Below are 27352 nucleotides of genomic sequence, written 5' to 3'. Positions count from 1 at the left end.
AAAATAGCATTTTTCCATCGCTTTGTGCCTAAGCATTTCAGCTGAACTCAGCCTCCAGAGTCACCTCTATTTAGAATATCTAAGAGCAAGCAAGAAGGCTTTCTAATCTCTCACTACCCCCACCCCTGCACACCAGGGAAAACACTACGAGGTACAAGCTGGAGGTAAATAAGGTGAGGATGAGTTTTAGGTTAGGGAAGAAAACCTCTCTTCTTGTGTTCCCACTCCTCAAGGACCCTGTGGGTAGATGTTCAGGTCACTCCCTCTGTGGCTCCACCATCTCATGGGACACTTGCTTCAGCAGACCTGGCTCAGGAGCAAGGGCCAGGGCCCACCTGGAGACTTTCCTGTTTGCTTCTGAACTTTCCTGGGGTTTAGGCGACTTTAAGCTCCTTTAGTGCTGTGGCCAAGCGAAATTGCTCATTTAGCTTCCTTTTGGAGGACAGAGAGGTGGAGGGCTTAAGGACTGCGGGTGGGCATCGAAGATCACAAGGCATTGGGGATAATTGTGACCAGATAACTGGTTCTGAATTGTAAAGTCCTAGCCCTTCCTTCCTGGCTGGGGCCTATTTTGCATTTGATAATCTTGGATTAGCAGTTTCAGTAATTTAAAATCAGAAGACCTAGATTCCCACTTACTTTAACTCCTGCTGGAGCTCCCTCTGCATGCCCCAGGACTGGGAAGCAGATCTCTGGGCACATAGTTCCTGCCTCTGCCCTGAAGACTCAGTGCAGCAGGTCCTTAGGTTCTGGGGAGGTTTTACAGGGAGTGCTCAGCACTCAGCTTATCCTCTGGGGACCCAAGAGCCAGGCTGCTTTTTTCTGTCTTCTTTTGGAGTCTCCCTAGGACAAATGCGGTCAAGGCTGGGTCAGCAGCTCCCACGGCTCCAAGAAACAGTTTGGTGGATGCTTGGAATGTCATGGGAGCTGTTGCTGATCCTGAACAAACACTGCCTGGCCACAAGACTTACAACCTAAGGCCTGTGACCACCAAGGCAGTGACCCCTGGGGGCCTGCTATTGTGTTTCATGGCTGTTCGCAGCACTGACTGGAATCATGGCATCTGGGTTGGAAGAGACACAGCAGTCATTCACTAAAAGCCCTTCCTACCCTACACCACCCCAGCAGCCTACCACATAAACTATGAACGCCATTAAAGCGGCTTCAGCTCCACACAGTCCGCAGTTTTCAGCATCTTATTCAACACTAAAGTTCTGGGCTGCTGTAAAACCAGGCTGGGGATCCTTGGGCAAAGGACTGGAAATCCCTTTGAGGAGTTACACACTTTGCAACATATGGTCACATAGGCAGGATACGGGGTGCTTCCAAGAGTCTAGGAGCAGGGCAGGCAGGGGTCTTGCCACAGGGTTGGGGTTCCTGCACCATGGGATCACAGGGTTACTATGCTGTGGTGAAACACCATGACCAGAAGCAACTTGGGAGAAAAGGGTTTTTTACTCACAGTTCCATATAACTGTTCACCATCAAAAGCAGTGAGGGCAGGAACTCACACAGGGCAGGATCCCAGAGGCAGGAGCTGATGCAGAGACCATGGAGGGGCGCTGCTTACTGCTTTGACCCACATAGCTTGCTCAGCCTGCTTTCTTATAGAACCCAGGACCAACAGCCCAGGGATGGCACCGCCCACCATGGGCTGAGCCCTTCTCCATCAATCACTAATGAGGAATATGCTCTGCAGCTGGATCTCACAGAAACATTTTCTCAGTTGAAGTTCCCTCCTTTCAGATAACTCTAATTTGTGTCAGTGGACATGAAACCAGCCAGCACAGCTTCCAACATGGCGTCTGCTGCCATAGCTTAGCCGACCTTTAAGAAGCTAGCCCCTCACCATGACCGCAGAGGCAGTTCAGTGGATAAAGCGCTTGCTGGATCCTTAGAATTCCTGTAAAGGCCAGGCAGATGTGGTAGCCTTCTGCAATTCTAGCTTCCCCATCTCCAGGAGGGGCGGAGTTAGGGTGGCATGAAGGCATGAGGCATCTCTTGGGACCTTCTCAGTGGCCACTGCTATGTCCATTTCATAGATGTGACTCACTGGTTGGAGCTCATACCTGGACTTGATGCTGAGGCCCTTTCCACCCTCTGAGGAGGTTCTTCCTGCCATAATATCTGTGGTGCCCATGTGGGGGTGAGAGCCCAGTGTTGGGGTTAGAGCCCATTTTGGAGTATGAGGCAGAATACTCCTTAATCTCTATGGGGTTTGCTCAGGCTAGGCTCTGACCTGGCTGGTCTGCAGCCCCAAGCAGAGATGGAGCTGTGCTCTGCATTCCTACATATGTGACTACTTTTAAGTCATTTTTGCACCAAACTCTGCCTGAGCCCCAGCTGCTGGTTGTGCCTGGGTGACCCTGGAGGATGCAGTGGGCCAGGGGCCGTGCTTCCACACAGGCTCCTGGGGTGAGACCCAATGTCAGAGCAATGGCTGTTAGCTGGGTGGGCCAGGGAGGCTTTGGCGTCCCAGCAGCTAGTGTGAATCCCTTTGAAGAGTCACTGTAAGGACCCTGGAAACAAGGCAAAATGAAAAAAGCTGGAGGGCCTGAAAGAGGCTCTTCCGAGTGGCATGGAGAGTGCAGCTTGCCAGCTTTGCCACACTCTGGCCCAGGCTGCGTGACTGAGGTTAGATCCCTCTGAGCTCAGCTTCCTCACCTGTGAGAAGGGGGCCCAGCCTTTCCTGCCATTTGCAAGTACTGGACAAGTGGGAAGCCATGGGGGAGGATGCAGCACATGGTATCCATGTGCCTGACTAAAGGCCCCTGCCATTATTACCAACAGACTTCAGGGAGGGCGAGGGCCTACGCGGCGGCTCTCGTGGTGCCCGCTGGGGTGGAGAGATGAGATGCCTGGCTCATTAGTGAGGTGCTGGTGGGAGCGAAACTGGGGCTCTGAGGAACTGCAGGGAGCTCACAGTGCTCTTCAAACATCTCCCGCATCCTTGTTTATACTGCTAATTCCAGAACTAGGGGGTTCAGGGGTCCTTAGGAATTCTGTTTGAAATCTGTGGTGGTTAGAAGTCCTCCCTATTTAAAGGCACAGAGGACAGGCTTTCTCTCAGTCAAATGTGTTGACGTCTGGCTCCCAGAGCCCAGGTGGCACCAAGTCCTCCAGCCAGGCTCCTGACCCCTGTTTCTCTCAGGGACTGTATTGTGGTGCCGTGTTTGTTACCAGGCATCAGTAATGGTCTGTATTTCTGGGAGCGTAGCTAACATGCTCCTGCCTGTTGGAGGTAAGGGAACAGAAAAGCTGCTCAGGCCCACCCTGCTCCTCACATACTGAGGGACCAGAAAAGGCTGCAAATGTTTTGCACAAATGCAAATTATAGGACACATACAAGTATGAACCCCAGCATCTGCAGAGACCTGGCTGCTGCTGCGCCATTATCTCTTGCAACTCCCCAGGTAATGGCTATGGGGAGGGTGGCGGGCCACCACCAGTCAAGAGCTCGTCTTTTTCTGAGGCTGTTTGGGACAGTGTGACTGGAAAGAGAGGCCGCTTTTGGAGGAAGACAGGGAAAGTAGAGGCCTGCTTAGACTCACGTCCCTGGGTGGTGCACCTGTTCCTGCAGCTGAGTGGGTGCTGCGGAAAGATCAAAGGCTCAGGGATCCCATGCCTGGCCCTGCTCTGTTTCACCCCAAGCCCAGCTCTGCTTCGGGGAAAACCTGGGGAATCTTACTTAGGTAGTATCCTGAGGAGGTACAACAGTAGCTGTGTTGTCGGGGATGGAGGGATGAGAAAAAAAGCACCGAGGGAGGGGCATGGCCCTTCCCGGGGCTCTGGGTGCAGCCCTGATTGGATGTTTTAAGGACAGCTGGCTGCTGTGGGATGCAGTAGGAGCTGGCATATTTATGGGGTAGGTGAGCTGGGCCCTTGAACTCCCAAGACCTGCTGGACTGTGGAGCAGGCAGTTTTTGATTTGTTTTTCTATTTCTGACTGGCTGGTTTCATCAGCTCTGCTCACTGCTCTACAGTGTGAGGCTCCTGTTTCCACCAGAAAGACAGAAGCTAAATATTTATTGGCCTTTTTTTGCTTCAGGTTGCTAAGAGCTTGATCTTTATTGCAGGGGAACAGTGGTCACCACACACCACACACAACACACATAAGCCAAGGATGGGATTTAATTCAATGTCTCCATGTCGGTGGCTGGCACTCCTGGTCTCAGAAAAAGCACCTTCAAGCTCTGGACATCTACCTCTCCCAGCAACCTTCACTCTTGTCTGGAGCTTAGCCTCAGCAGAGGTTGCATTTTTTTCCTGCTGTGAGTTGGAGGATGTTTATGTTTTTAAAGATATGGCTTCTGTCGTATGCTTCCAGAGTGGCTTCCTGGTGCGTTAACCATCAGCACAATGTCCTCCTCCTTGCTGGGCCTGGGGACCCCTGATTTGTACCATCAGTTTCTTCCTAGATCTTGGCATTGTAAACACAGCAGAATGTGCTGAGAAGGTAACAACACCTGGCAGTGCCCTGTCTGGGGCGGCTGTGATGCCTGACGTGTCTGGGGTCTTAGGTAACAAATCTACACTTCTTTTTTCACTTCTGAGGTCATTGCTGGTTGGTTTGGGAGTTAGAGGTGCCTAAGCAGGTGGGGACGCAAAGACCCTGTGCCTTGTGGGAGCTCGCTCTGTCTTTATCTCTATCTCTCCATCTCTCTGTGTTTCTGTCTGTCTTTGTTCTCTGTATATGCCTCCCTGCCTCTCTCTGGCCCACTGTTATGTGTTTTGATAGACTCACACTGGATCAGATCTTGAGTCTGGGTCTGAGAAACCGGGTCAGGATGGTGCTGGGGTAAGTGTTTGCAGGTAGAGTCCTACATGAAGAACATCTCCAGGGCTGTGGGACAGTACTGGCCTGCATGCCTATTCTCCTGTGGCTCTTTGTGCTCACTGTGAGACCTGTCTTGGGCTCTAGCCTTCCCAACACCAGCCACCGCCAGCCCCAGGTACCAGAGAACACCCTCCTTTTCTTGGATGACCTCAGGACTTTACAGGTGTGCAAGATAATACTGTCTGTTAGAACCTACCCTAGACTATTCCCTCAGCACAGAGCCTGTCAGCCTCTGCTCTATCCAGAATGAGGCTGCCACTCCTCCACTGCCCAGGCTGTCCCCAGCTCATCTCAGGACCCACTGACTGTGGCACTTACACACATGGAAGATTCTGCTCTTGTCTAGTGAAAACGACAACCTGAATTAGAAAATACACCTACTTTCAACTAAAACCTCTCATGCCATCAAAAGCCTGGTCCTCAGTTCTAGATTCCCGCACCTCCGTCCATCTGAGTGATATTTCTGTGAGCTCTCGGTGTCCTTCCTCCCCTGAAGCACAGGCACTAATGAGTCCCAGGGTCAGGTTTGAGAGGCTGTAATTACCTCTAATCATCTAGCATGTTGGGACTCTGATATTGCACAGAGTGGCATCTGTGTTCAGATCCCCCCATTTTGGGATTGGTTTTAGCAATGTGTGCAGAGAACAGGTAAGCAGTCTTCCTGGTGTCATCTGCAATTTGTTCCAGTGGTCTAATACTACAGATTAATTAGACTCCTGAGCTCATGGATATATTTCACCTGTTTCAGAATGGCGGTTGGTTGGGCTGACAGCTTGTGTGTTTAGGAACATATCACAGTATTCCTTGGAGGAAGGAAGTAATTTATTCCAAATTTAAGTTCTCATATAACTTAGTCCAAATTTAAGGTCTCATGGCCACTGGACCCTGACAGTGACATTTCCAAAGTGTGGCAGGTGTCTCTGTGTTTGAGTTCCCTGGGATTTGCTTCTTTTATTGGTGGATGGACATATATACACTCATCTATGACAATAACATCATTTAACCATCATTGCATTAATTATATTTTTTTCTCATCTAACTGATGGGGCATTTTGTTGAACAATAGCCACATAAATCATCCTTAATCATAAAGCTGTTTGGTTTAAAAAGTGAGCCAACTTAAGTAACATCAGGACATTAGCAGTGCACAGGAATCCAACCACAGGGGCAGTGTAGGTGTGGGAGAGTGTGCCTGTCACTGGTGCCCGCTCTACAGAGGGCACGCTGGTCACAGGCAGGCATGTGGGTGAGGTGGTGACAAGTCCTACACTTGAAAGGTCAAAGGTGGGCTGAGAACATCAAGATGGAGAGTGCTTGCAGAGAAGTCCCTCCAGGTACAGGTGGGTCCTGGCTCTGCTTCAAGTCACATTAAGAAAGCCTTCTGCATACCTTCTCCTTAAATTCTGAATGAGTTCTAAGAGGGACTGTGAGATACTCCCATGATTAAATGGAGTGTTAGTCCTGCACATGAAATGGCTGCATGGTGCTTCCCCATCCTGACCACATGCATTAGTAATTGTGTGTCTGCTGGGGAGCGGGGCCCTGGGTTGTGACTGTGTATCATCTGCTGGGGAGTGGGCTGCTGTGTTCAGAGCTATGGTTCCTGCCCTGTGGAGAGCAGTTTGAGAAGAGGGTTCCAGGCCATTCAGAGTCTGAAGTAAGTCTTCCTCAAGGACCTACTGAGGAGCAATGCTCTTCAACTTTTGACATCCTAACCCCACCTCTATACCTGTGTTCTTGCCAGGGCCATGGTCCCTACACCACTGTGCAGTTCCCAGCTAACTGGTCATCCTTAGAGGTGACATCTAATCAGGCTTGCTTTGCCACACTGGTTGGGTCTAAGTAGCCCTTCTCAGCCATCTTTCCTCCTCATGTTTATATTTCTAAGGCTGCACTTGATTAGGAAAGACCTGCACATGCCTACCCTTCCCTCCAAAGGAAGGACCTGCCACACCTCAGTATAGGTGGGGGTGAAATGGGAGCTTCATTCCTCAAGTGGGAGACTGAAAAGATGGGGACTTCTGGATCCAATGAATTGCACTCCAAGAGCCTTAGATTACAACATTTGGGGTACCCAGATGCTCTGCTACCAGAGGTTGACAGTAAAACCTCAGCTCCAATTCTCCCTAACATCTCACCATTTTAAGACCCACCTATGGCATCAACTGGTCAGGGCATGGGGCCTGCTGTGGCACCAGAAGTCAGCCCAGGATCCTTGAATCCTCCTTGTGTCCAGCATTGCTGGCCTTCTCCCAAGGGCATCCACCATACAGACTATTCCTCCCCACAGGCTGACCCACAGCACTGCTGTGGGACTGTCAAGCAGGTGGGGGCTCCAGGCTGTAAACTAGAAGATCAGGGAATGAGTGAGACGTTTGCAAAATCACTGACTGCAGCAGTTTCTTAGCAACCGCTATTAGAGGGCTCCTTGGTAGTTAAAAAAAGATCTGCTCTCTTGAAAATGGAGCTGTGGATGGTAGAGCCAGCTCTCCTCTATGCCTCTGCTTTGTGCACTGGAGGAGACACCCAGGAAAACAGCTGGTCCTCAGCTCTCTGCTGAGAACTAAGGGGACTCGGCATTCTCCCTAGGGACAGGAGAAGGTACCAAGATGGCACCAAGTCATTGCTGCTGTTCATGATGTGGAGACTGGACTTAATACACAGCAGCCCTTACTGGACCAAGGTTCTGTGGTGGTATTGTGTTCCCCAAAATATTGTGCACTCTAATAAATTTATCTGGGATCAGAGAACAGACAGCCACTAGAGAGACATAGAGGCCAGAAAATGGTGGCACTATTTAAGATTCGTGCTACAAGGTTCCTTCCTGTGTCTCCACACTTCTTCAGAGAATTGCCCAGAGTTCAAGAGGAGGTGGTGTCTCAGTCTGAGTGGTGCTGACAGTCACAGCATGGACCTCTCCACAGCCTGCTGCCGGCTCAGATGGGTGTATGTGTGAGTGAGTGTCTGGGTGCTCACATGCATCTCTCTACAGAGAGAGTTTGGAACACTCCTGAGGTTCTCAAACGGGTGTGTAATACTTTCCCTCCCTTTTCTCTTGGTGCACACCATGTACAATGTGTGCACAGATATCTCATCAGGGAGCAAGAAGCCCCCTTCAGTGTGGCCTACTTCTGCAGGAGGCAGGTGCTGACTCTGCTCTGTGTATTGTTTACTTTGTCTTCTTACTAGAAATCTAGATTTGTCCCTTCTGGGATCTGAAGGACACATAGGCCTTCAGGATGGGGGCCCAGTACCAAGTGGGCTCTCTGGTGCCTGCCTGTCACTGTCGTGATATCACACTCACAGTGTGATAGTGGTGGACACATGGATTGTTGGCCCCGGGGCCTTTCCTTTAGCTATTTAGCAGGAACAGGAGCCTCTTCCTGGAAAAAATATTGTTAAAGACTTTGAGACTATTGCCCAACAGGAAAAGAAAGCACTTGGTGGTTCCCAGTGTTGAATGTTTCCTGTGGACATGCCCTGTGCTGCCTTGTAGGCTGGGGCCTGTGAAGGATTGCTCTGTCTCTCATCCTGCTGCCCCACTCAGTTCTCTGTTTCTTTATCTGCACCATGCAGCTGGAGACACCTGCCTCCTGACATGTCTGGATAAAACTGGGTCACACACGGTATGTCTCTGCAGAGCCAGGCCCCACGGGTGCTCATCAGAGGACAATGCTCCCTCCATTCCACCCTCCATGATGCATCTCAGGTGACCTGGTTGGCCAGCTGGTGTCTGCATGGGCTGTGGTTTCCTAGTCAGAATGAAGACCCAGGTTGACATTTTCCACCCCCTTGGAGAACGCAGCATGTTTTGGTGAGGTCAATCATGGTGTGGCCACTCCCCTGTCAGAAGATCCTGGGGACAAACAGCACCCATCTCTGTCTAGTGTCCCTGTGCACACCCCCATCCCTGACTCTGCCATGTCTAAAATACCCCCTGGAGGGGGCAGAAGGAAGATTGTTGTTTCACACAGCTGTCGTTTGCCATGGAGTGTTAGCCCTGAGTATTCTAAGCCATAAAGCTTCTGTGATGGGAAGTTTTTCTTATAATGGACTTCCGTGTTTTGACAGCTTAATGGCCTAGCAATTGGGTTGGAGGCTAGAAATAAAGTTGGCTTGCCCTGGGTGGCAAAGCAATGCGCTTTGGCTTCTACCACAGCCCCTGAAATTCCCAGTCTGGGTCATCTCACCTGGGACTTGCGGCATCAGCCCAAGGGGGTTCATCCTGGCCTCTGCCATCTGCTCTGTGCAGGAGTGTTGGAACCTTGCTTCTGAATTGAACAGATTCCACCCTCAAGAGGAGGAGTTCAGAGGAAAAAAGATATTGATGGAAATCCCCCAGCCGCAGCTTCCTTAACCTGTAATCAAGTTACCATTCATATTTCCAAATAAAGTGGGGCAGCTGAACCAGAAGATCTCATCTGGGAACTGAACGTAAATTTAAACACTGCTTGCCTCTTAGTATTAGAGATTTTTAGACTTTGAAATAACCAAGCCAGGAAAATTGGTTTGGACAGGTGCTCTGGCCACGTCTCTTTCTGTGGCACCATTAATTGCCGGCTTGGATGGGTTGTGCCAAGCATGCCAGGTTCCTAGCCAGTGTCTCATGATCTGAACACATTTAGAAGAAGGTCAGAGCTTTCTGAGCCATGCAGAGGGGGTCTTGGCAGGAGCTCATGGACACAGGGCAGCACCATACATACCTCAGGAGAGACAGGGCAGCTCACTCACAGGCCGGTGACCACGATAAGCTGCCTGTGGGCAGGTGGGTGGGTGTGCAAGCAAGAGGGTGGGTAAAGACACAGAGAAGGTTCCTTGGCCATCCAGAGCCATCAAGTCAGACCATAGCAGTGACAATGGTTATGGATACCTCCCATTCCCACCAGCTGCCCACTGCCAAGAGCCAGGCCCTTGGCAAACAGAATTGGGAGGAAATGTCTCTGAGTTGGAATCATCTGTGAATATCCTAAGAAGTATGACAGGGAGAATGACAGGAGAAGTGGCCCTTGCTCCTGCAAAAGCCACCTGCTGGGTTGTGGTGGCTGCAAGGCAGAGTCCCAGAGGGGAAAGCTGAATTGTTTGGGGACTTCCTCCAGCCACTGCCTTTAACCCTATCCTGCCCAGGGTGACACTGCTGCTGCTCTGTGCAACCCTCAGTGTGAGCGATGGAAGGTCTTAGGTTTGACTTTGGGGTCTCCGAGTCCAGTTCTGTGCCTGGTGTTGTGTGACTTGGAATGAGAACCCTGGCCTCTCTGAGCTGCTTGTCTCCCTGGGAACAACATGGCTAGTGTGTATTGCTTTTTGCCAGGCTACAGCTGGGCTTAACTAGGCATAGAGGATTCCCTGCTCCCAGCAAAGCACATTATGTAGATACTGACTGTTAGGAGTACCCTTACTTACAAGAGATGAGGGAGGTTAAGAGCATCTTTGAAACAGGCAAAGACCAGATGGAACTATGTTTGTGCTGACTCAGGGTTGTGAGATGCCACAGCTCTCTCCCTGGAGCACAGTGGACAGCAGCAGAGGGACACCAACTGTCTAGGTACTAAACCTGAGGCCTATGAATGTTACCTTCCTTAGCAGAAGCATTCACAGCTGTGGCCAGTTAAGGACCTTGATGTGGGGAGACTGCTCTGGGTTACATAGGGGGTTCCAGAAGCCATCACGGGGCCTCTTTGTAAGGAGAAAGAGATTTAGATGGAGGAATGAGCCACAAGGTGGTGGTGTGGGAAGTGGTTGGGTGATGCCGAGCTGTGGGCTTGGCGGAGGGGAGGATGGAGCTGACAGGGAGGGTGCAGGTGCTTCTGGGAACTGGAGAGAATAGGAATATGGTAGCCTGAATCCTCCTGAGTGGTCTGGCCTGCTAGAACCTTCACTTGGACCCATCACCTGACCTCAGACTTCTGAACTTCAGGAACGTCAGAGAGTAAGTGTGAGCAGGAAGCATGCACAGAGAGTGAAGGAAAGCAAGGCAGGAGACTGCCTTTGGAATCTCAGAGACTTAAAGGGCCCACATCTACTCTGCACACTGTGTAGGCAAGCCGGGCTCACTGTGGCTGGAGGAGGTGGTGCTGCAAGGATACAGGAGGGCCCAGACTCAGTGTTCACCGCCACTCCAGTGTGCAGGCCCAGGCTCTACGTTCCTCGGGCAGCAAATGCTCTCATGAGTCAGTTACTAGCTTTGTTGCCTGACACAATCCCCTCAGAAAGGGAGGAGAGATTTACTTCAACTCATGGTGTCTTGGGGGACTCCAGTCCTTCACAGCAGGGAGAACATGGTGGCATAGCCCCAACCACAGTAGTGGGTCAGGACACAGGGAGAATGGCTCCAGAGGCAGGGGCTGCTATGAGCTCCAAAGTTGCATCCCCCAGCAACCCACTAGAGCCAGCAGGCTCCACTTTCTAAAGGTTCCACATTCCCAAATGATGCCACAAGCCAGTGAACAAGTGCTACAATTGTGAGTCCGTCGAAGATATTTTGGATTCCAACCGTAATGGGGTATGTGTGGTCCTTTGACTCCTGAACCCACACAGGGCCACTCAGCTAACTAGAGATGTCAGGTGGGCTTCCAGGTTAAAGCTGTACATGAAGAGTGTTCTGGGGACTGGGGATGCAGCTCAATTGACAGTATATCTGACTGGCCTGCATGATGCCCTGGGATCCATCCCCAGTGTTGCATAAACTGAGTATGGTAGCAAACACCAGCAATCCTAGAACACTCTGGAGGTGGGGCCAGGAGATCAGGAGTTAAGGGTCATCCTTGATCCAGGAAGCCAGCCTACATGACAACCTGTGTCAAAAACAGCAAATGCTTCCCTGGAAAAAAACCTAAGTGTCACCCTTTACAGCCTCTAAGAAGGCCACTTGACAAGAATTTGATACCCAGAATCCATGTAGGAAGGAGAGAACTGACTTCATAAAGTTGTCCTCTGACCTCCTCAGGCATGCTGCAGTATCTGTGTGCACAGATGCATACACACAGTATTAATAAGGTCTGCAGAAGTGAAGCCTTCAAGAGATCGAGACTGGAGGTTGTTGACTCTTAAGGCTGTGCTCTTAACTGTCTGTGGAGTTAGGAATCACTGTCTAGGGGCTGGGTAGGCTGCTCAGCTGGTAACATTATTGTCATGCAAACAGGAGGACCAAAGTTCAATGCCCAGGACCCTTGTAAAAAATGTGTGACAGCAGATGCCTATAACCTCAGTGCTATGTGTGTGTCGGGGGCGGGTGGAGACAGGAGCATCCCTGGGCCTCACTGACCAGCCATCCTAGCCAAATTGGTGAGCTCCTGGTTCAGTGGGAGACCCTGTCTCAAAAAATACAGTAAAGAGTGAATGAAGGAGGTGCCTGTAGCTTACACTCACACATGCTCACATGTGCATACACATGAACACATACACACACATGGACACATAAAGTCACCATCTATTGCTTAAAACAAATGGAGCCTCTTTTTCTTTCTGGAGTATGCACACACATACACACACACACACACACAGAGGCACACACACAGAGGCACGCACACATCACCAACATACCCAATTTCCAGCTGTTTAAATGTAAGTTCCTGATAGATGGAACAAGATAGTGTATTTAAGCTATTCAAATATTATCTGATTATTTAGAAACATTTATAGGGGCTAATTATAAGTAACAGTTGATCAGAAATGTAACAGCTATAAAATTAATCCTTAATAACTACAGCTCTGACAAGTGGCTGATATTTATTTAACATATATTAAAAGCTTTTTAAATTTGCATTAAGAGAGCCCGGACTTAGTGAGCTCCCTGGGGAGGTTGACTGCGATAAAGTAGCTATCACCTCTGGCCCTCTGCTGCAGAATGAGGCCAGGTCAGGAGAGGCTAATTTTTATTGACTACAGCTTTGGAAAGAAGTATTGAGCAAGTTAATGAGAAAGAGAGAGGGAGAGAAGAAGGTGAGATCCCGAGGGCACATTGTAGACTAGCTGTACAGTCTGTCAGTGCGTGTGACTACTATAGAGGACCACCGCCCACCCTGCCCTCCTCTTCCAAAGGAGGAGGAAGCAGGTTATCCACAGCCCCTGGCACCTGGAATACTCACAGCCTCTGCCCAAAATGCTGATGTCCATGAGTACCAACTCTCCAGTGAGGGGCCCATGCAGGGAGACATTTGTCCTGTGGCCTCCATGCTGAGCTCTGTGCCAGCATCCTCCTCCCAAGAACCCCCCCCCCCACACACACACACACTGGTCTTTGGGCTCTCATGTGGCTGTGGAATTGTGTGGAAGTAGCTGGCAAAGGAGCAGGTAGGTTTACACAAGCCAAAGATTCATGCACGGCCAAATGAGCAGCCACTGTCTGAAGTGAGAGATGTTGAGAACCTGTGGGACCAGGGGAGAGATGGAGGCGCAGAAACAGTGTGATGCTTGACCTTCATTGTCAACATGGATTTGGAATCACCTGGAGACACACTTCTGGGAGTGTCTGTGAGGGAATTTCCAGAGGGTTGATTGAGGAGGGAAGATCTACATTGACCGTGGGTGGCGCCATTCCATGGGCTGGGGGCCCAGACTGAGAATGAGAAGTGAGAGAAGCATGCTGTGCTGTCTACCTCCTGACTGTGGATGCAATGTGACCGGCCGCTTCACACTCCTGCCGCCATGACTTCCCTCCACGAACCCTCAGAGCTGTGAGCCAGAAGGAACTCTTCTGCCCTCCGGCTGCTGAGGTCTGGTGTTGGGTCACAACAGGGATGATGCCACACACCAAGCAGTGCAGGATGAACGTGCAGCAGGAACAGAGCCCATCCCCCGACAACTGCTCCTCACAGTTCCCTGGGGGCAGGGCAGGACACCTCAGATGCCTGACATGGAGGCACCAAGGCATAGCTCAGCCTCGATGAGATGGCCAACATGTACAGCACTGCAGCTAGGCTGCCAGCTTAGACTAGGGCCGCTCAACCTCTGATCCATAGGGTGAGATGCTTAGTAACCTATATCCAGGGTCAGGTAGTGAGGACTGGTTTGTGATGGCTAATCACATTCATCCACTTGACTCTATTTGCATGCTGGGCACTCCTGTTAGGGATTTTCTTGATTTTCTTTGAATGTGGGAAGACCCATCCCAAGTATGGGTGGCATCTCTGGTGGCAGCTCGGATAAAAGGATGCTTGCCTGCTTGCCTGCTTGCCCTCCATTATCACTAGCAAGACCATCTATCCCCCTGCTGCAGCATTCCTCCACTGATACAGGAACTTGGGTGGCCAGGCCTCCTGTCACTAGCCTGTAGAGAACAGCCTACATCCTCTGCCCCCACAGGACTTGCTGGGCTCCTTCTTGGCCACCTAGACACAAGGTGGCTGATACCTGTCACCTCTGGTTGGGGATATCTTTACAAGTCACAGTCTGTGATCAGTGGCCCCTTGTCCACTCAAAATGTGAAGGATGTTGTGATGCCTCTGAAGCAGGCTCTACCATGTGACCTGTGCAGGCTCATGGCTAGTGATGATGTCTTGTGATGTGAAGCAGTGACATAGATGACCAGTTCTCCTTCAAGCCCTCGCAGAGCCTGAGGCCTGAGACTCCTTGATAGAGAAGGAAGAGGCCTCAGAACCCCTACTGTCCCAGGAGATCCACCAATATCTGAGGTCACCTGGAGCTTAGTCATTATCACACCCTGTAGAGACCCACTACGTTCCTTCCCTTGTCTGAGTGACCTACTCAGAGCAGCACAAACCCCTGTGCCCAGCATCCTGACCACAGCTGGCCTCTACCCTAGAGCCAGCCATGGTGGAGCCCACTTGGGTAGATGCTTCCACCCTCGCCTAAACACACCCACTCGAGCCAGCAGCTCAGTAATGGCTTTAAATCGCTGACAGTAAATTGATGATGGAAATCTAAAATATTAATGTATTCTAATTGAATATTCTCCAATAAATTATCTGAGCACTTGCAGCGATTTGGTTTCACTGACATTTCATAAGGAGCTTCCTGCTGCATCACTACAGCCACCAAGGCAGCCAGGAGAGGGACAGTTTCTGCTCAGACAAGGGACAGGCAGACAAAGGCCCACTCAGTCCGTTCACATGCCTGATTAAACTCTGCTTTCTTCTTGTCCCCGGGGCTTCAGCAAGGACAGCAGAACCTGGACACTGGAAATTACAGGCTGCTTGTGGGGATGTCCTGCCTGCCTGCTGGGGTGCTTTTGCAGAATTACTTGCCTCTCCTCACCATGAGGCCAGGAAAGGTCTCCTACCTGTAGCAGGGGACATGGTGTGAAAGGGCACACATTGTGAGAATATCCGTTCCCCAGGGAGGTGTGTTTCCTTCAGGACTGAGCTACATCCCTGGGGATTGCAATTTCAGCCTTTCTTGCCACGGGCCCTTCCTGCTGAGTGATGGTTACAGCTTGTGTTCAGCTCAATGGGAGGAAACCCAATACAAGCATGTTCCTGGCACACTCTGGCTCACAATACATTCCTTCTCAGAGGTCCCATCTGCAGGTTCTATCTGGGGGAGAGATGCACCATGCATTCCCATCAGATGTTTGGTTTCATGTTCTGTCCTTGCTGCAAGCCTGACTTCATCTAGAGCAGTGGTTCTCAGCCGTCCTAACGTGCTGCCCTTTAATGTTGTGGTGACCCCCAACCATAGAACTATTTTTGTTGCTTCTTCATATCTGTAACTTTGCTACTGAATTATAATGTAAACGTCTGATGTTCAGGACAGCAAATATGTGACCCCTGTGGGGTCTCGACCCACAGGTTGATAAACACTGCTCTTGAGAACCACCCCCCCACTGCAGTGAGGAGGGCTGTGTCTGGCCTTTGATGAGAGAGGCCCGGTGAACTCACTCCTCCCCAGGGCTGCCTTCCCTTTCACAGGTCTCCAGTACATTTCTATGGGACACTCTCAGGTGAATTTTCTTAGTTTATCATCTACAGGAGTGTTAGTATGTCAGTTACTTCTGTCTTTGTGATCAAATGCCTGACAACAGTAACACAGAGAAGGATCACGATGTGAGAGGGACAGTCCATCCCCACAGGGAAGGCATGGTGCTGGGAGCATGGGCTGCTTGTGCACATCTTAGTAGACTAAGAAGGGGAATGTTGGTGTCCGATCTTTTTCTCCTCCTTACTGAGGTCAATACCCCAGCCTGTGGGTGGTTCTGCCCAGATTCAGGGCAGGCCTTCCCTCCTTAGCTGAACCTCTCTGGAAACACCCTCACAGATAACCTCACTAGGGCCCTGGGTGTTTTTTAGTCTAATTAAGTTGATAATGGAGGTTAACTGTCCTAAGTCTATCCCTTGTCAACTGGACACACAAACATATCACTTTAAGCCACAACAGCCAATGAGATACAGACCATTTGACCAGGACCAGAGAACTCTTGAGGTTACCACCATCACGTTCTGTGTCCTTACTTGACACTCTTCCTGATGACTGTGGCTGACCGCAGAGGTGGGCGGACCTGGGGTCCTATAACTACCTGGTCACCCCATAAGTCCTCAGTGACATCTGCTGTGTCTGCAGTGTTGGATCTGAGGGTGTCCCATCCTTTAGGAACCTAAGCTCTGCTGGGTCCTGAGAACTGAGGCATCTCAGGGAACAGGGAGTGGCCAGTAGTGTGGTGTCCACTCAGTGGGAATCTCCCCAGACTAAATGAAAGGTGGCTCTCAGGCTTGTTGGTAACCAAAGAAATATGCTAGAGGCCACTTGACACCCAGTGTGGCTAGGGTTGGATGTGCTGAAACCTTAGTGACTTCAGAGATGAGTTTTGTGAGGAAGTGAAATTGGAAGGGGAATTGATGGAGGAGGAGTCAGAACAGACAGAAAGAAGAGGCTGTAGGTAGATTGACATATTCAAGATGGCTGACTTCCTGCTCCTGCTTGTTCAAGACAAAGACTTGGTGGCCTTTTTCCTGCTGGAGGGAACTAGTCAGTGGGGCTTTCAAACCTCTTATGGAGGGGTTCCTGGGGTGAGAACTAATCAGCTTCCCTGTCTTTGTCTAGATTATCCAATTCCCTGCTGTAGCTAAACAGCCTTGTAAAAGGGAACTCAACCCATCCCTAAACACATAAAGGTTTATCTCTGCTAGACAAACTCAGGAACCATCTTTGGATCCCCTTCCATTTGGGGGTCTCTTTGTGTGCTTTGCTTGTGCTTGTATTAGTTATCTCCCTCCCTTCCCACTCTCCCTCCTTCCTCTTTTTCTGTCTCTCCCTGGCTCCCTCCATGCCTTCCATGCCTTTTCTGCCTTAAAAATCCATCCACCCATCCATCCATCCATCCATCCACCCACCCACCCACCCACCTACCCATCCATCCATCCATCCATCCATCCATCCATCCATCCATCCATCCATCCACACATCCACCCATCCATCCATCCATCCATCCACCCATCCATCCATCCATTCATCCATCCATCCATCCATCCACCCACCCACCCACCCACCCACCCATCCATCCATCCATCCATCCACCCACCCACCCATCCATCCATCCATCTTTGTCTTCATCGTATGTCTGTCTATCTTTTGTTTGCTCATGTGAGTTTATGTGTGTTATGTGTATATGGGAGCCTGCAGAGGCCAGAAGAGGGCATCAGATCCCATGGGACTGGAGTTATAGATGATGGCGAGATCCTCCATGTGGGTACTGGGAACAGAATCTGAGTACTCTTCAAGAGCAGCTGATGTTGATCACTGAGCGGCCTTTCCAGTTTTCCTCCTCCTTTTTTACTCTTTAGGTTGGCACTTGTGCATTTGCACCCACACGTGCACATTAGACACATGAGAACGGAGAAGAAACCACTTAGCTTCCATCTGGTTAAGCTACTTGTGGCTGTCATCATTGGATCAGATGACCTCTGAACTCTTCCATCACTGCTGCTGTGAACTCTCTGCTGCCCTTCTCACTTTCTGCCGAGTCCTTGCACACAGTGATTTTGTGGCAGTTTCTTGCAGTCTCCTCTGTAGCTATTTCTGGGCCCATTTTCTAGTGGGGGCCCCACATACTGCTTTGCGTGATGGCTTCTTGTCTTCTCAAATATCAGTTTCCAAAATTAAACGACTTGTCCCCAAGAACACTACTTTCCTTCTCCTTGTCTCCAGTCAATTCGTGCTGCCGCCGTGGACAACCTCTCCAGTTAACAAATTCTGAATTTTTATTAGATTCAGCTGTGGAATAGACCTCTTTCTACAAGTCCTGTTTTATCCTCCCCTGGATCTTGCCAGCAGTCAAACTGCATGAGCACGTTAGAGCAGCGAGCAGCTTTCAAAGCCTGTGCTGACATCCCGTTAGGCACCGTCAGCACCACTGGAGATGTGGAACCCAATCGGGAGGGACAGGCAGAAAGCTGACGGCTGGTGCTTCTGGGTCGCCATGGAAGGGAGAATGCTCTATTCTTCCCCTCCAGGCTCCAAAAAGGAAAAGGGATGCCCCATGCTGTCCAGGCCAGTACTGGGATTCTGGACTAGGGACTGTATCCTACCCCACAGTTCCTCTGGGAGCTTTCCAGGGTGGCTCAGAGGCTGTCAACTGTCCCTCCTTTTGTGCTAGCCAGCCCCCCACTGCTGTAATGATAACTGATAACTGACCCTAAAGATGCAAGTTTACTTCAGCTTCTGTTTTTGGAGGTTTCTGTCTGTGACCAATGCACTCTGTGACTTTGGGTCTTGGTGGCACAAAGTGTGTGATGTTGGAGACTGTTTACTGTAGTGGGTAGCTGTTTGAGCCATGCCCTGAAGCACCATCCCTAGTGAGGTAGCAGGTAGCTGTTACACCTGCCTATGACCTTGAGGTACATGCCCCTGGGGCGTGGCCACTGGGGACTCTTAAGACCTAGTGCTGTGGGATGTCTTTCTGCATGCTATAAATATGTGTTGCTCTGATTGGTTGATAAATAAAGCTGCATTGGCCTATGGCAAGGCAGCTTAGAGGCAGGCAGGAAATTGAAAGAGAGAGACAGGAAAGAGAAAGGCAGAGTTGGGAGAGATGCCAGCTGCCACCAAAGAAGCAACATGCCAACAAAACACATGGCAAAATATAGATTGATAGAAATGGGTTAATTTAAGATGTAAGAGCTAGCTAGCAAGAGGCCTGCCCATAGACCATACAGTTTACAAATAATATAAGCCTCTGTGTGTTTACTTGTGTCTGAGTGGCTGCAGGACCATGGATGAGAGAGATTTGTCTGGATCATGAGGGACCAGGTAGGACCAGAGAAACCTTCCAACTACATTTAGTGCTCACCATTGGACATTGATCCACATAGATCTAAGAAAGCTTAAAGATTCTGAATGTACAGAAACAGAGCCACACTGGGATTCCTAGTCTCACAGTCTCATGCCAGCAGCAGCGTAGACTCATCTCCCAACATCTGCCTGTGAGATGGAGCTAGCTGGCTGCCAGCTGCCATAAGCTAATTAGCATGGTGTATTCCTGCAGCGGTACACAATGGTGTGTCCAAGCCATGCAGTGCACTGCTTGGTGGATTTAGCTTTTGCTAGTACAGACAAATAAATAAATAAGTAAGAAAGTAAGTAAGTAAGCAAGCAAGCAAGTTAGTAAGTAAGAAAGTAAGTAAGTAAGTAAGTAAGTAATTAAATAAGTAAGTAAGTAATTAAATAAGTAAGTAAGTAAGTAAGTAAGTAAGTAAGTAAGTAAGTAAGTAAGTAAGTAAGTAAGTAAGTAAGTAAGTAAGTAAGTAAAGAGGTTTCTGGCCAGCACCTGCTTCTTGGAGACATAGATACACTGTTTCTTGCTGTTGGTGGTAGGCATACTTCTGCAATGTTGGGATGCTAAAGTGGGCAGAGTCAGCAGCCAAGACTACCTTGTTGGTCCTAGCCAAGCAGATTAACAGTTTAAAATCTATCCTGGTCAGAGAAGGATTATAGATTCACAATAAGACAGATTCAGATGGAATAAAACTCTAAACTGTTTACAGAATGTGTAAAAATTACATAGGTTTGGAAGAGAGAGAAAAAGGAATGTATGCAGTTATATAAAGAAATAGTTTTAAAAAATAAAGTCTTTGAAGAGACAGTAAAAGTAATATGAAAAATAAGCCACATAAAGATGGAAATTATACAGGATTATACTATCTTTGGGATTTTTAACTGCAGAAAGACATTTGATTGTAAAGGCTGCTGAGTTAAACTATCTATCTATCTATCTATCTATCTATCTATCTATCTATCTATCTAGTATCTTGACTTTAGAATTTGTGTCTAAGGATATGTTGCTTTGGAAAAGAGGTTCTGATTTTGTTTCCACAGAAGATGAGAATCCATGGATTGCTCCCAAGTTAATATGGGTTGATCAGCCAAGACCCCCTGAAAGGTCTCCAATGACACCATGGCCCAGATGATCCAACATCCAAAATCAGCTTCAAAGCAACTGGCTGAGACCATCCATCCTCACAGACTATAGCCAAGATTTAATTAACTATAATTCTTAATATTTAGGATCCCCATAAGATTGCTAGTGCCTCCAACCAGCAGGAAGTAATATGAGAAGCTATGTCTAAATTCCCAAAATATTGTTTATAAATGTTTATTTTTATTTAAAGAGGATTGATTATAAATGCAATCTCTTTCTAAAAAAGAAAAGGGGATATAGATATGATAGGATAAAAGGGTAGATTATTGAATCTACTTTTAAAGAGCAACAACTTGTTTAAAATGTTTTACATTGCTATGTATTTCAGTTTATTGATACAAATTTAAAGTTAATTTTGTTCTACTGTACGTATATTTCTACTCTTGTTTAAGGTATTATGTTTGTGAACCTCACTTGAAATTGTAATGTATAATTAAGAAATACAGATTAATAGTTAGTCATCCATGATAATAATATTTATAGTCATGTTAGTTAAGTTTTCTAGGTATACATATACATTTCAATTAGTAGGTAATCTTCAAACACTTCAAAGATCTACAGAATATGGCATTTAAAATGTTTTAAAAACTGTCCTGGACAGTGAGACACATCTGCTTCTGGCAGCACTGATTTATTTCAAAGAGGAAGATGGGTGTTGAAGACACTCCACATGGAGTTTATCTTCTTGACAAAAACAGCCATTTGGGTGAGAAACTGTTCTTGATAATATGTTGTATAAACTGGACATGCAGGACCCATAGGAAGGAAGGTGACCACTGAACTTTGCAAGGCAAAATTATTCTTCAGGTTCCTGATTCACAGAGACTGCCAGAAATTCTACAGGACACAGAGAAAAGAGACTGAGAGACTCTAGGCCTGTGGGCTGAAGATGGATGTCCCAACTTTGCAGAGGAACTTTGGATGACTGTCCAGGCAGCCAGCTGTCTCTGTCATTCTAGATTTTTGGAAGTTGCTTACAATACTCTTCCTGTTTACTTAGGTAATATTATATCCTTCTGGAGTTTTTAATGTAGTTGAAGACTAGGTAGTTATAGTTATAATTCTTGTTTATAATAAAAGATTAATTAGAGATAAAATTTTAGACTCACAAATATAGGATATAGTATTTTCTTTAATTTGCCAAATATAAATAGACTAGATATTATAATTGTAATTCTTGCTTGATAACTGTTTTGTTATATATAATTTTACTATTAAATTTTACTGTTAAACTTAAAAACCTTCAGTTTTGATTAGACAGAAAAGGGGAAGTGCTGTGGGATGTCTTTCTGTACTCTGTGAATATGTATTGCTCTGATTGGTTGATAAATAGAGCTGTTTGGTCAATGGTGAGGCAGAATAAGGTTAGGCAGGACATTCCAACAGGAGAGATAGGAAGAAGAAAGGCAGAGGGGAGAGAGACACCAGCACCACCAGGAGAAGCAAGATGTAAAAATACTGGTAAGCCATGGCCACATGGCAACTTCTAGATTAATAGAAATGGGTCAAGTTATAAGAGCTAGCTAGCAAGAAGCCTGCCATAGGCTGTGCAATTGGTAATTAATATTAAGCCTTTGAATGATTATTTTACAAGTGGCTGTGGGACCTTGGGGCTGGGTGAGATTGGAGAAACCATCCAGCTACAACCTAGGATGCACATACACTCTATCTTCACTACCTTGTGGTTTTGGATACTGGTACAGACCAGGGCAGAGCTCATCAGAGAACTGTGTTGGACTCTGTCTCATCATTCCAGAATCCTGCAACAGATTCCTTTATTCTGTCTTGTGAGTTAACCCCTAAATAAATTCCTTTGCTCATTAAGCAGGCTCCGTGGATTGCTAGCAATATAATCCCGTTAGTTCACTCAGTGTGGTATGGAGGATGCTAGTGTCACCTGTGACACTGTGTCCTTACAAGGCCACCTCTTGAATAAGTCTCCATCTCTTAAAGAGCCCACCACCTCTCAACAGAGCCACACTTGGAACCCAGGCACATACACATGGCTTCTCTGAGTACATGTTGTTAAAAACCACACATCCTCCATCTGAGAAAAAAAGATGGCTGGGACTTATGGGTAATGTCTCCCCAAGGCCACTGCCACTCTTCATGCACACTGAACTAAGACTATGGGCTAGCTCCACAGAGTGGAAACAGTGAGATCATGCCACACTTTGCTATAAGCCTCCAAGGCTCAGCAGTCCATTTGATGGGAGTCATGCTCCACCATGGTCCCACATGCTTTGCCATGGACCTGTGTGGCTCAGCCCACATTTCACCATGGACCCATGTGGATCAGCCCACACTCTACCACGGACTGGTGTGACTTAGCTCATACTATGCACATGCATGGCTTCTAGCTCCACAGTCTCACCAGGCTTTCATGGCCAAAGAAGTGATCTGTCCCTTGTGTGGCAAAGTGGGCACTTTTGAAGAGACACTCTTCCTTCCAAGGAAAATGCCTGCAATTAACTGGGGTTTGGGAAGAACATTCTGCCTCTTCTTCCACCCACGTTTCCATTTAACATATTTTATCAGAATGAAATGCCTTAATGAGCACGGAACTAGCTAATCCCAGCTGAACCTCCGAGTGTGCCAGCTCTGCTGCCCGCCCATCAAGCTGCGTTCACGCTCTGATGTGGGCTTTTGGAGCATTTCCCTGGAACACCAACAGGAAACTCATGGGCTTCCTGCAGATAAAACACTGCAGAGTCGCTGTCTGACATGTGTGGGAGTGCATGGATGCATGTAGTGGACTGGTGTGCATACACATGTGTACAAAGTGGGCTGGTGTGTGTGTGTCATACAGGTATGTATAAAGTGGACGGTGTGTGTGTGTGTGTGTGTCTACATATATATGTAGGAAGTAGGATGGTATATATGAATTAGGTTTCTGTATGTGTGTATGTGTGAATATATGAAGTGAGCTGCTATGTGTTCATGTGTGTATGCATGCATGTATGGCATGGACTGTGTATCTGAGGCAGGTGCTGTGTGTACAGCCAAACCATGGTTCCTTTATTCTCCTCACAGGCTAGGAACTTAGCTTCCAAGTCTCACCAGCCAGCACTGCCCAGCTGGCAGCTTCTGCTGCCTGCCGCTGCCTCCAGCCATGCTTCCCTGTGTGACCAAGAGAGGAAAAGCCCCTATAGGAAAGCCACAAACATGCAGCGCTTTCAGATATTCTGTGAGTTCACCCCTAATTGTCACACCTTGAGAAGAAAGGTCTCCAGCTGTTAGTGGACCCAGGCCTCTGCTGGTTGGAGAAAGTGGCTGTTCCCTCAGCTCCAACCATGCCTGGCCATCCCTGACCGACACATCCGTGTGGGTCTCAAGCATTTCAAGTGTCTTTTCCTCCAGGCCCACCAGAGGACAGCAGATTCCCCTGTGACATACAGGTAGCACTTTCTGGGGCATGGCTCTGCCCATAAGGACATGTCTAGTCTTGTTAGGTTTTCCTTGTTGGTCTATAGATAGGAGTGAAGGACAAAGACCAAAGATTTAGGGATGCTGCAGGGTGCTGAGTCCTCAGCTCCTGTCACTCCCTCCTCCCTCACTCCTCCCTCACTCCTCATTCACTCACTCACTCTCCCATACACTCACTCACTCACTCACTCTCCCACACACTCACTCACTCTCCCACACACTCACTCACTCTCCCACACACTCACTCACTCTCCCACACACTCACTCACTCTCCCCCCACACACTCATTCTCCCACACACTCACTCACTCACTCTCCCACACACTCACTCACTCTCCCACACACACACTCATTCTCCCACACACTCACTCACTCACTCTCCCACACACTCACTCACTCTCCCACACACTCACTCACTCTCCCCCCACACACTCACTCACTCACTCTCCCACACACTCACTCACTCTCCCCCCACACACTCACTCACTCTCCCACACACTCACTCACTCTCCCCCCACACACTCACTCACTCTCCCCCCACACACTCACTCCCTCCCCCCCCACACACTCACTCACTCCCCCCCCACACACTCACTCACTCTCCCCCCCCACACTCACTCACTCTCCCCCCACACACTCACTCACTCTCCCACACACCTACTCACTCACTCTCCCCCCACACACTCACTCACTCTCCCACACACCTACTCACTCACTCCTCACTCACTGCCCATGAGAATGACTGAGAGCAGACCTTCCTGAAGGCTGGGGATGACTGATTGGGAGTTGTCAATCTAGGTTCTGCTTGCTACTTATTTTTAAGAATTTGGTTTGATGGGCACACAGCCAGCTCCACCATTCACATGCTGCCTGGGGCCTGCTCAGGTCACACCTGTGTCCTAGAGAGCCTTTGAGATTTGTACACTGACGCATCTCAGAAAAGTGAGCCAGCTCTGAGGAAGAGAAGGGCTGGGCTGGGTGGCTCAGGCGCCTCCCTCTTCCCATTTTACCTTTGCACCTGATGATGCTCAGGAAGGTCTGCTGTGCCCTGGTGCCTCTCTCAGGTACACTGCTGTTCCCATGGAGGCCCAGGGTGGATGTTTTAGGCTGTTTTCTGTTGACAGCCACCATGTTCATAGCCACCTTCCATGTGACAGTGTTGAGGCATGGCTGGATGAAACTCCTTTCAGAACAAATTGATTTATATTAAAAATAAACAACTCAGACAAAACCTTTCAGTAAATGACAGCACAGTGATCACCAGACGCAGCCACCACTGGGGAGGGCTGAGGCTTGGGCACAGAATGAGGATCACAGGGCTGCCATCAGCATGATTTTAGGAGCCATTGTGGACAGTGGGTCAGCAAGAGCCAGGAGCCGAGGTCCCACAATGGGGTTTCCCCCTCAACAGTCCCCTCCAGGCTCTGACTCACAGGCTGTTCCAGGAAGCCTCACACTGCCTATGGTGAGAGTGTACACAGGGGCAGGGGACACTGCCACCGAGTTTCCCTGGGTGCTGCATGCACCAATGTCAGGGGTTCTACTATAAATCCCTTGCCACTCTTGGATAGACTAGGAAACCCCATGGGGCTGACAGTAGTGACAAAGAGCTGGGGGCTCTGATAATATCTGCACACTAAACACACAACTCCAGTCTACGTGGAAAGGGACAGGCAACTGAGCAGGCCTGAGAACGATGCCTCTTTCTGCATACTCCTGGCTCCCGAGACTTTTGTAATGCCCCAGGACCATCATTTTCATAGGAGCTTTCCACGATCATGTCCCTGCAGCTCATCATATGACCACTGTCACATGTGTAAGCGCCCCACAGGGGAAAACACAATCAGGTCACAGACAGGTGTCAGAGGCCGAAGGACACAACTTGAATCACACCAGCTCCCACAGACAGGACAAGGAGCTGCAAATAATCCTGAAGAGAGTCTCTGCAACCTGAGAGGCCTGTTGGCCTGGAGGAAGTGCATCCTCACAGAACAGCTTTGGCTCCACATTTGGCACATTTTCTTTACTGGATAGTGCTTCCCACACCCCAGAACCTGCTCTGGTTCTGGAGCATCCAGACCAGCCTCAAGATGAGCCGGGGCCCACTTACCCTGACGAGCTGCTGGGGGAAGGGCCCACGAGAGTTCTCTGGCACATTGATAGGCGGAATGACCCAGTCACGCTTCTGCCTCCTCAGCCCGCTGGAGCTCTGATGCTGGGGCCAGGGCCGCAGTGTGTCCTTCGGGGGTTGAGAGGGGTCCAGGGCCACTGTCTTTCCTTTCTGAGGGAGAAGAGTGAGAGACGCTGGTGTTGGGTTAGGCTTTTATACAGAGGCACCTGTTAGGAGCATCTGTATTCACCCCTATATCTACTGATATGGAAAAGTGGGGGACGAAGGGTAAGAGGCAAAGGTCTTGTCCTTGGTTGTGGAGTTAGAAGTAGAAACCACAAAAAGGAGTCCATATAGCTCCTTAATGGACTATAGCTAAGGGGTTTCTTTTTCTTTTTCTTTTTTCTTTTTTCTTTTTGGCTTTTTGAGACAGGGTTTCCCTGTGTAGTTTTGCGCCTTTCCTGGAACTCACTTTGTAGCCCAGGCTGGCCTCAAACTCACAGAGATCCACCTGGCTATGCCTCCCAAGTGCTGGGATTAAAGGCGTCCACCGCCACCACTGCCCGACATGGGGTTTCTTACTTTTAAATTCATCTGGTGCTGGGGTGGAACCCACAGCTTTGTACTAAGCAACGGGATTCAAAAGAAATCTCACAAAGAGATGCTAGCCCCTATATAAAGAGCTTTTGTAAATCAATAACTTCTTTCTATAACAAGAAAAGAACATGCATAGTTAGGTCATACCACAATAAGTGCTGAACATCCATAAACTTGTAGACATTGTCTATGAATCAAAAATGCAAATTAAATTGATACATCCTTCCACCTGTCAAACTGACAAGATAAAGCAGAGTTCATCCCCGACATGAGAGACATCTGTTACTGTTGGGGATGACTGAGGCTGTGTGTTTTGTGTAACAGACTGAGCACTGAGTGGGTTAAGAGACCAGTGATGTGTTCCCTGTCAGACTCACTAGCATGGTGGAGTCCCCTTTTGCTGAGCTCCAGGCATGGATGAAGTCATGGAAAGCCTGAGCAGTTCCTCTATGGATTAGCAACCCCATGGACAGACAGCCTGAGCGTCCACTCTATGGATGGACTTTTTTTTTTTTTTTGGTTTTTCAAGAGGGTTCCTCCGTATAGTTTTGGTGCCTATTCTGGATCTCACTTTGTAGACCAGGCTGGTCTTGAACTTACAGAGATCCACCTGGCTCTGCCTCCCGTGTGCTGGGATTAAAGGCGTGCGCCACCACCGCCCAGCATGTAGATGGACATCTTTACATGTTGTACTCCCAGCTGATTTGGCACTCAGTTTAACTCACACTCCCTCAGCCTCCCAAATGCCAGCTCTCACTTCTGGGGCCCTGTGGAGTGGCATCCCCTTTGCCTGTGTTTAGATGGAGTGTGCAGTGGGTTGGAGGAGATATATATTCCCATGAAAGACAGAATCTGAGGCTTGTCTCCCTGCTCCTGGGTTGTCTTTTAAACCTTCTGGGAGCCAGAGAGGACGGGGCTTGCATTTCAGGCTGGCCCCACACCTGTAGCTGGTACACTAAGGAGCTTGTTAGAGGCATCCATTCCTCAGTCCCAGGCCTGGCCAGCTCCAGGGTGGG

The 27352-nt window shown here is 48.8% G+C and overlaps 1 protein-coding gene across 2 annotated transcripts in view; it reads right to left on the bottom strand.

The window, feature by feature from the left end:
- Cdh4 (cadherin 4) overlaps positions 1 to 27352 on the bottom strand; it is a 470314-nt gene that overhangs the window by 87934 nt on the left and 355028 nt on the right. Inside the window, exon 4 of one of the 2 annotated variants that reach the window (XM_036184660.1) lies at positions 25740 to 25910. The exons of the other annotated variant lie outside the window; for it this stretch is intronic. Coding sequence (XP_036040553.1) covers positions 25740 to 25910 — 171 coding nt within the window. The remainder of the gene's footprint in view (positions 1 to 25739; positions 25911 to 27352) is intronic. 2 annotated transcript variants of the gene reach the window in all.

The sequence above is a fragment of the Onychomys torridus genome, chromosome 4, assembly GCF_903995425.1.
Source record: "Onychomys torridus chromosome 4, mOncTor1.1, whole genome shotgun sequence".
Taxonomy (NCBI): Eukaryota; Metazoa; Chordata; class Mammalia; order Rodentia; family Cricetidae; genus Onychomys; species Onychomys torridus.
The sequence above is the reverse complement of the archived record's forward strand: the minus strand, read 5'-3'. Positions and strand labels throughout refer to the sequence as shown.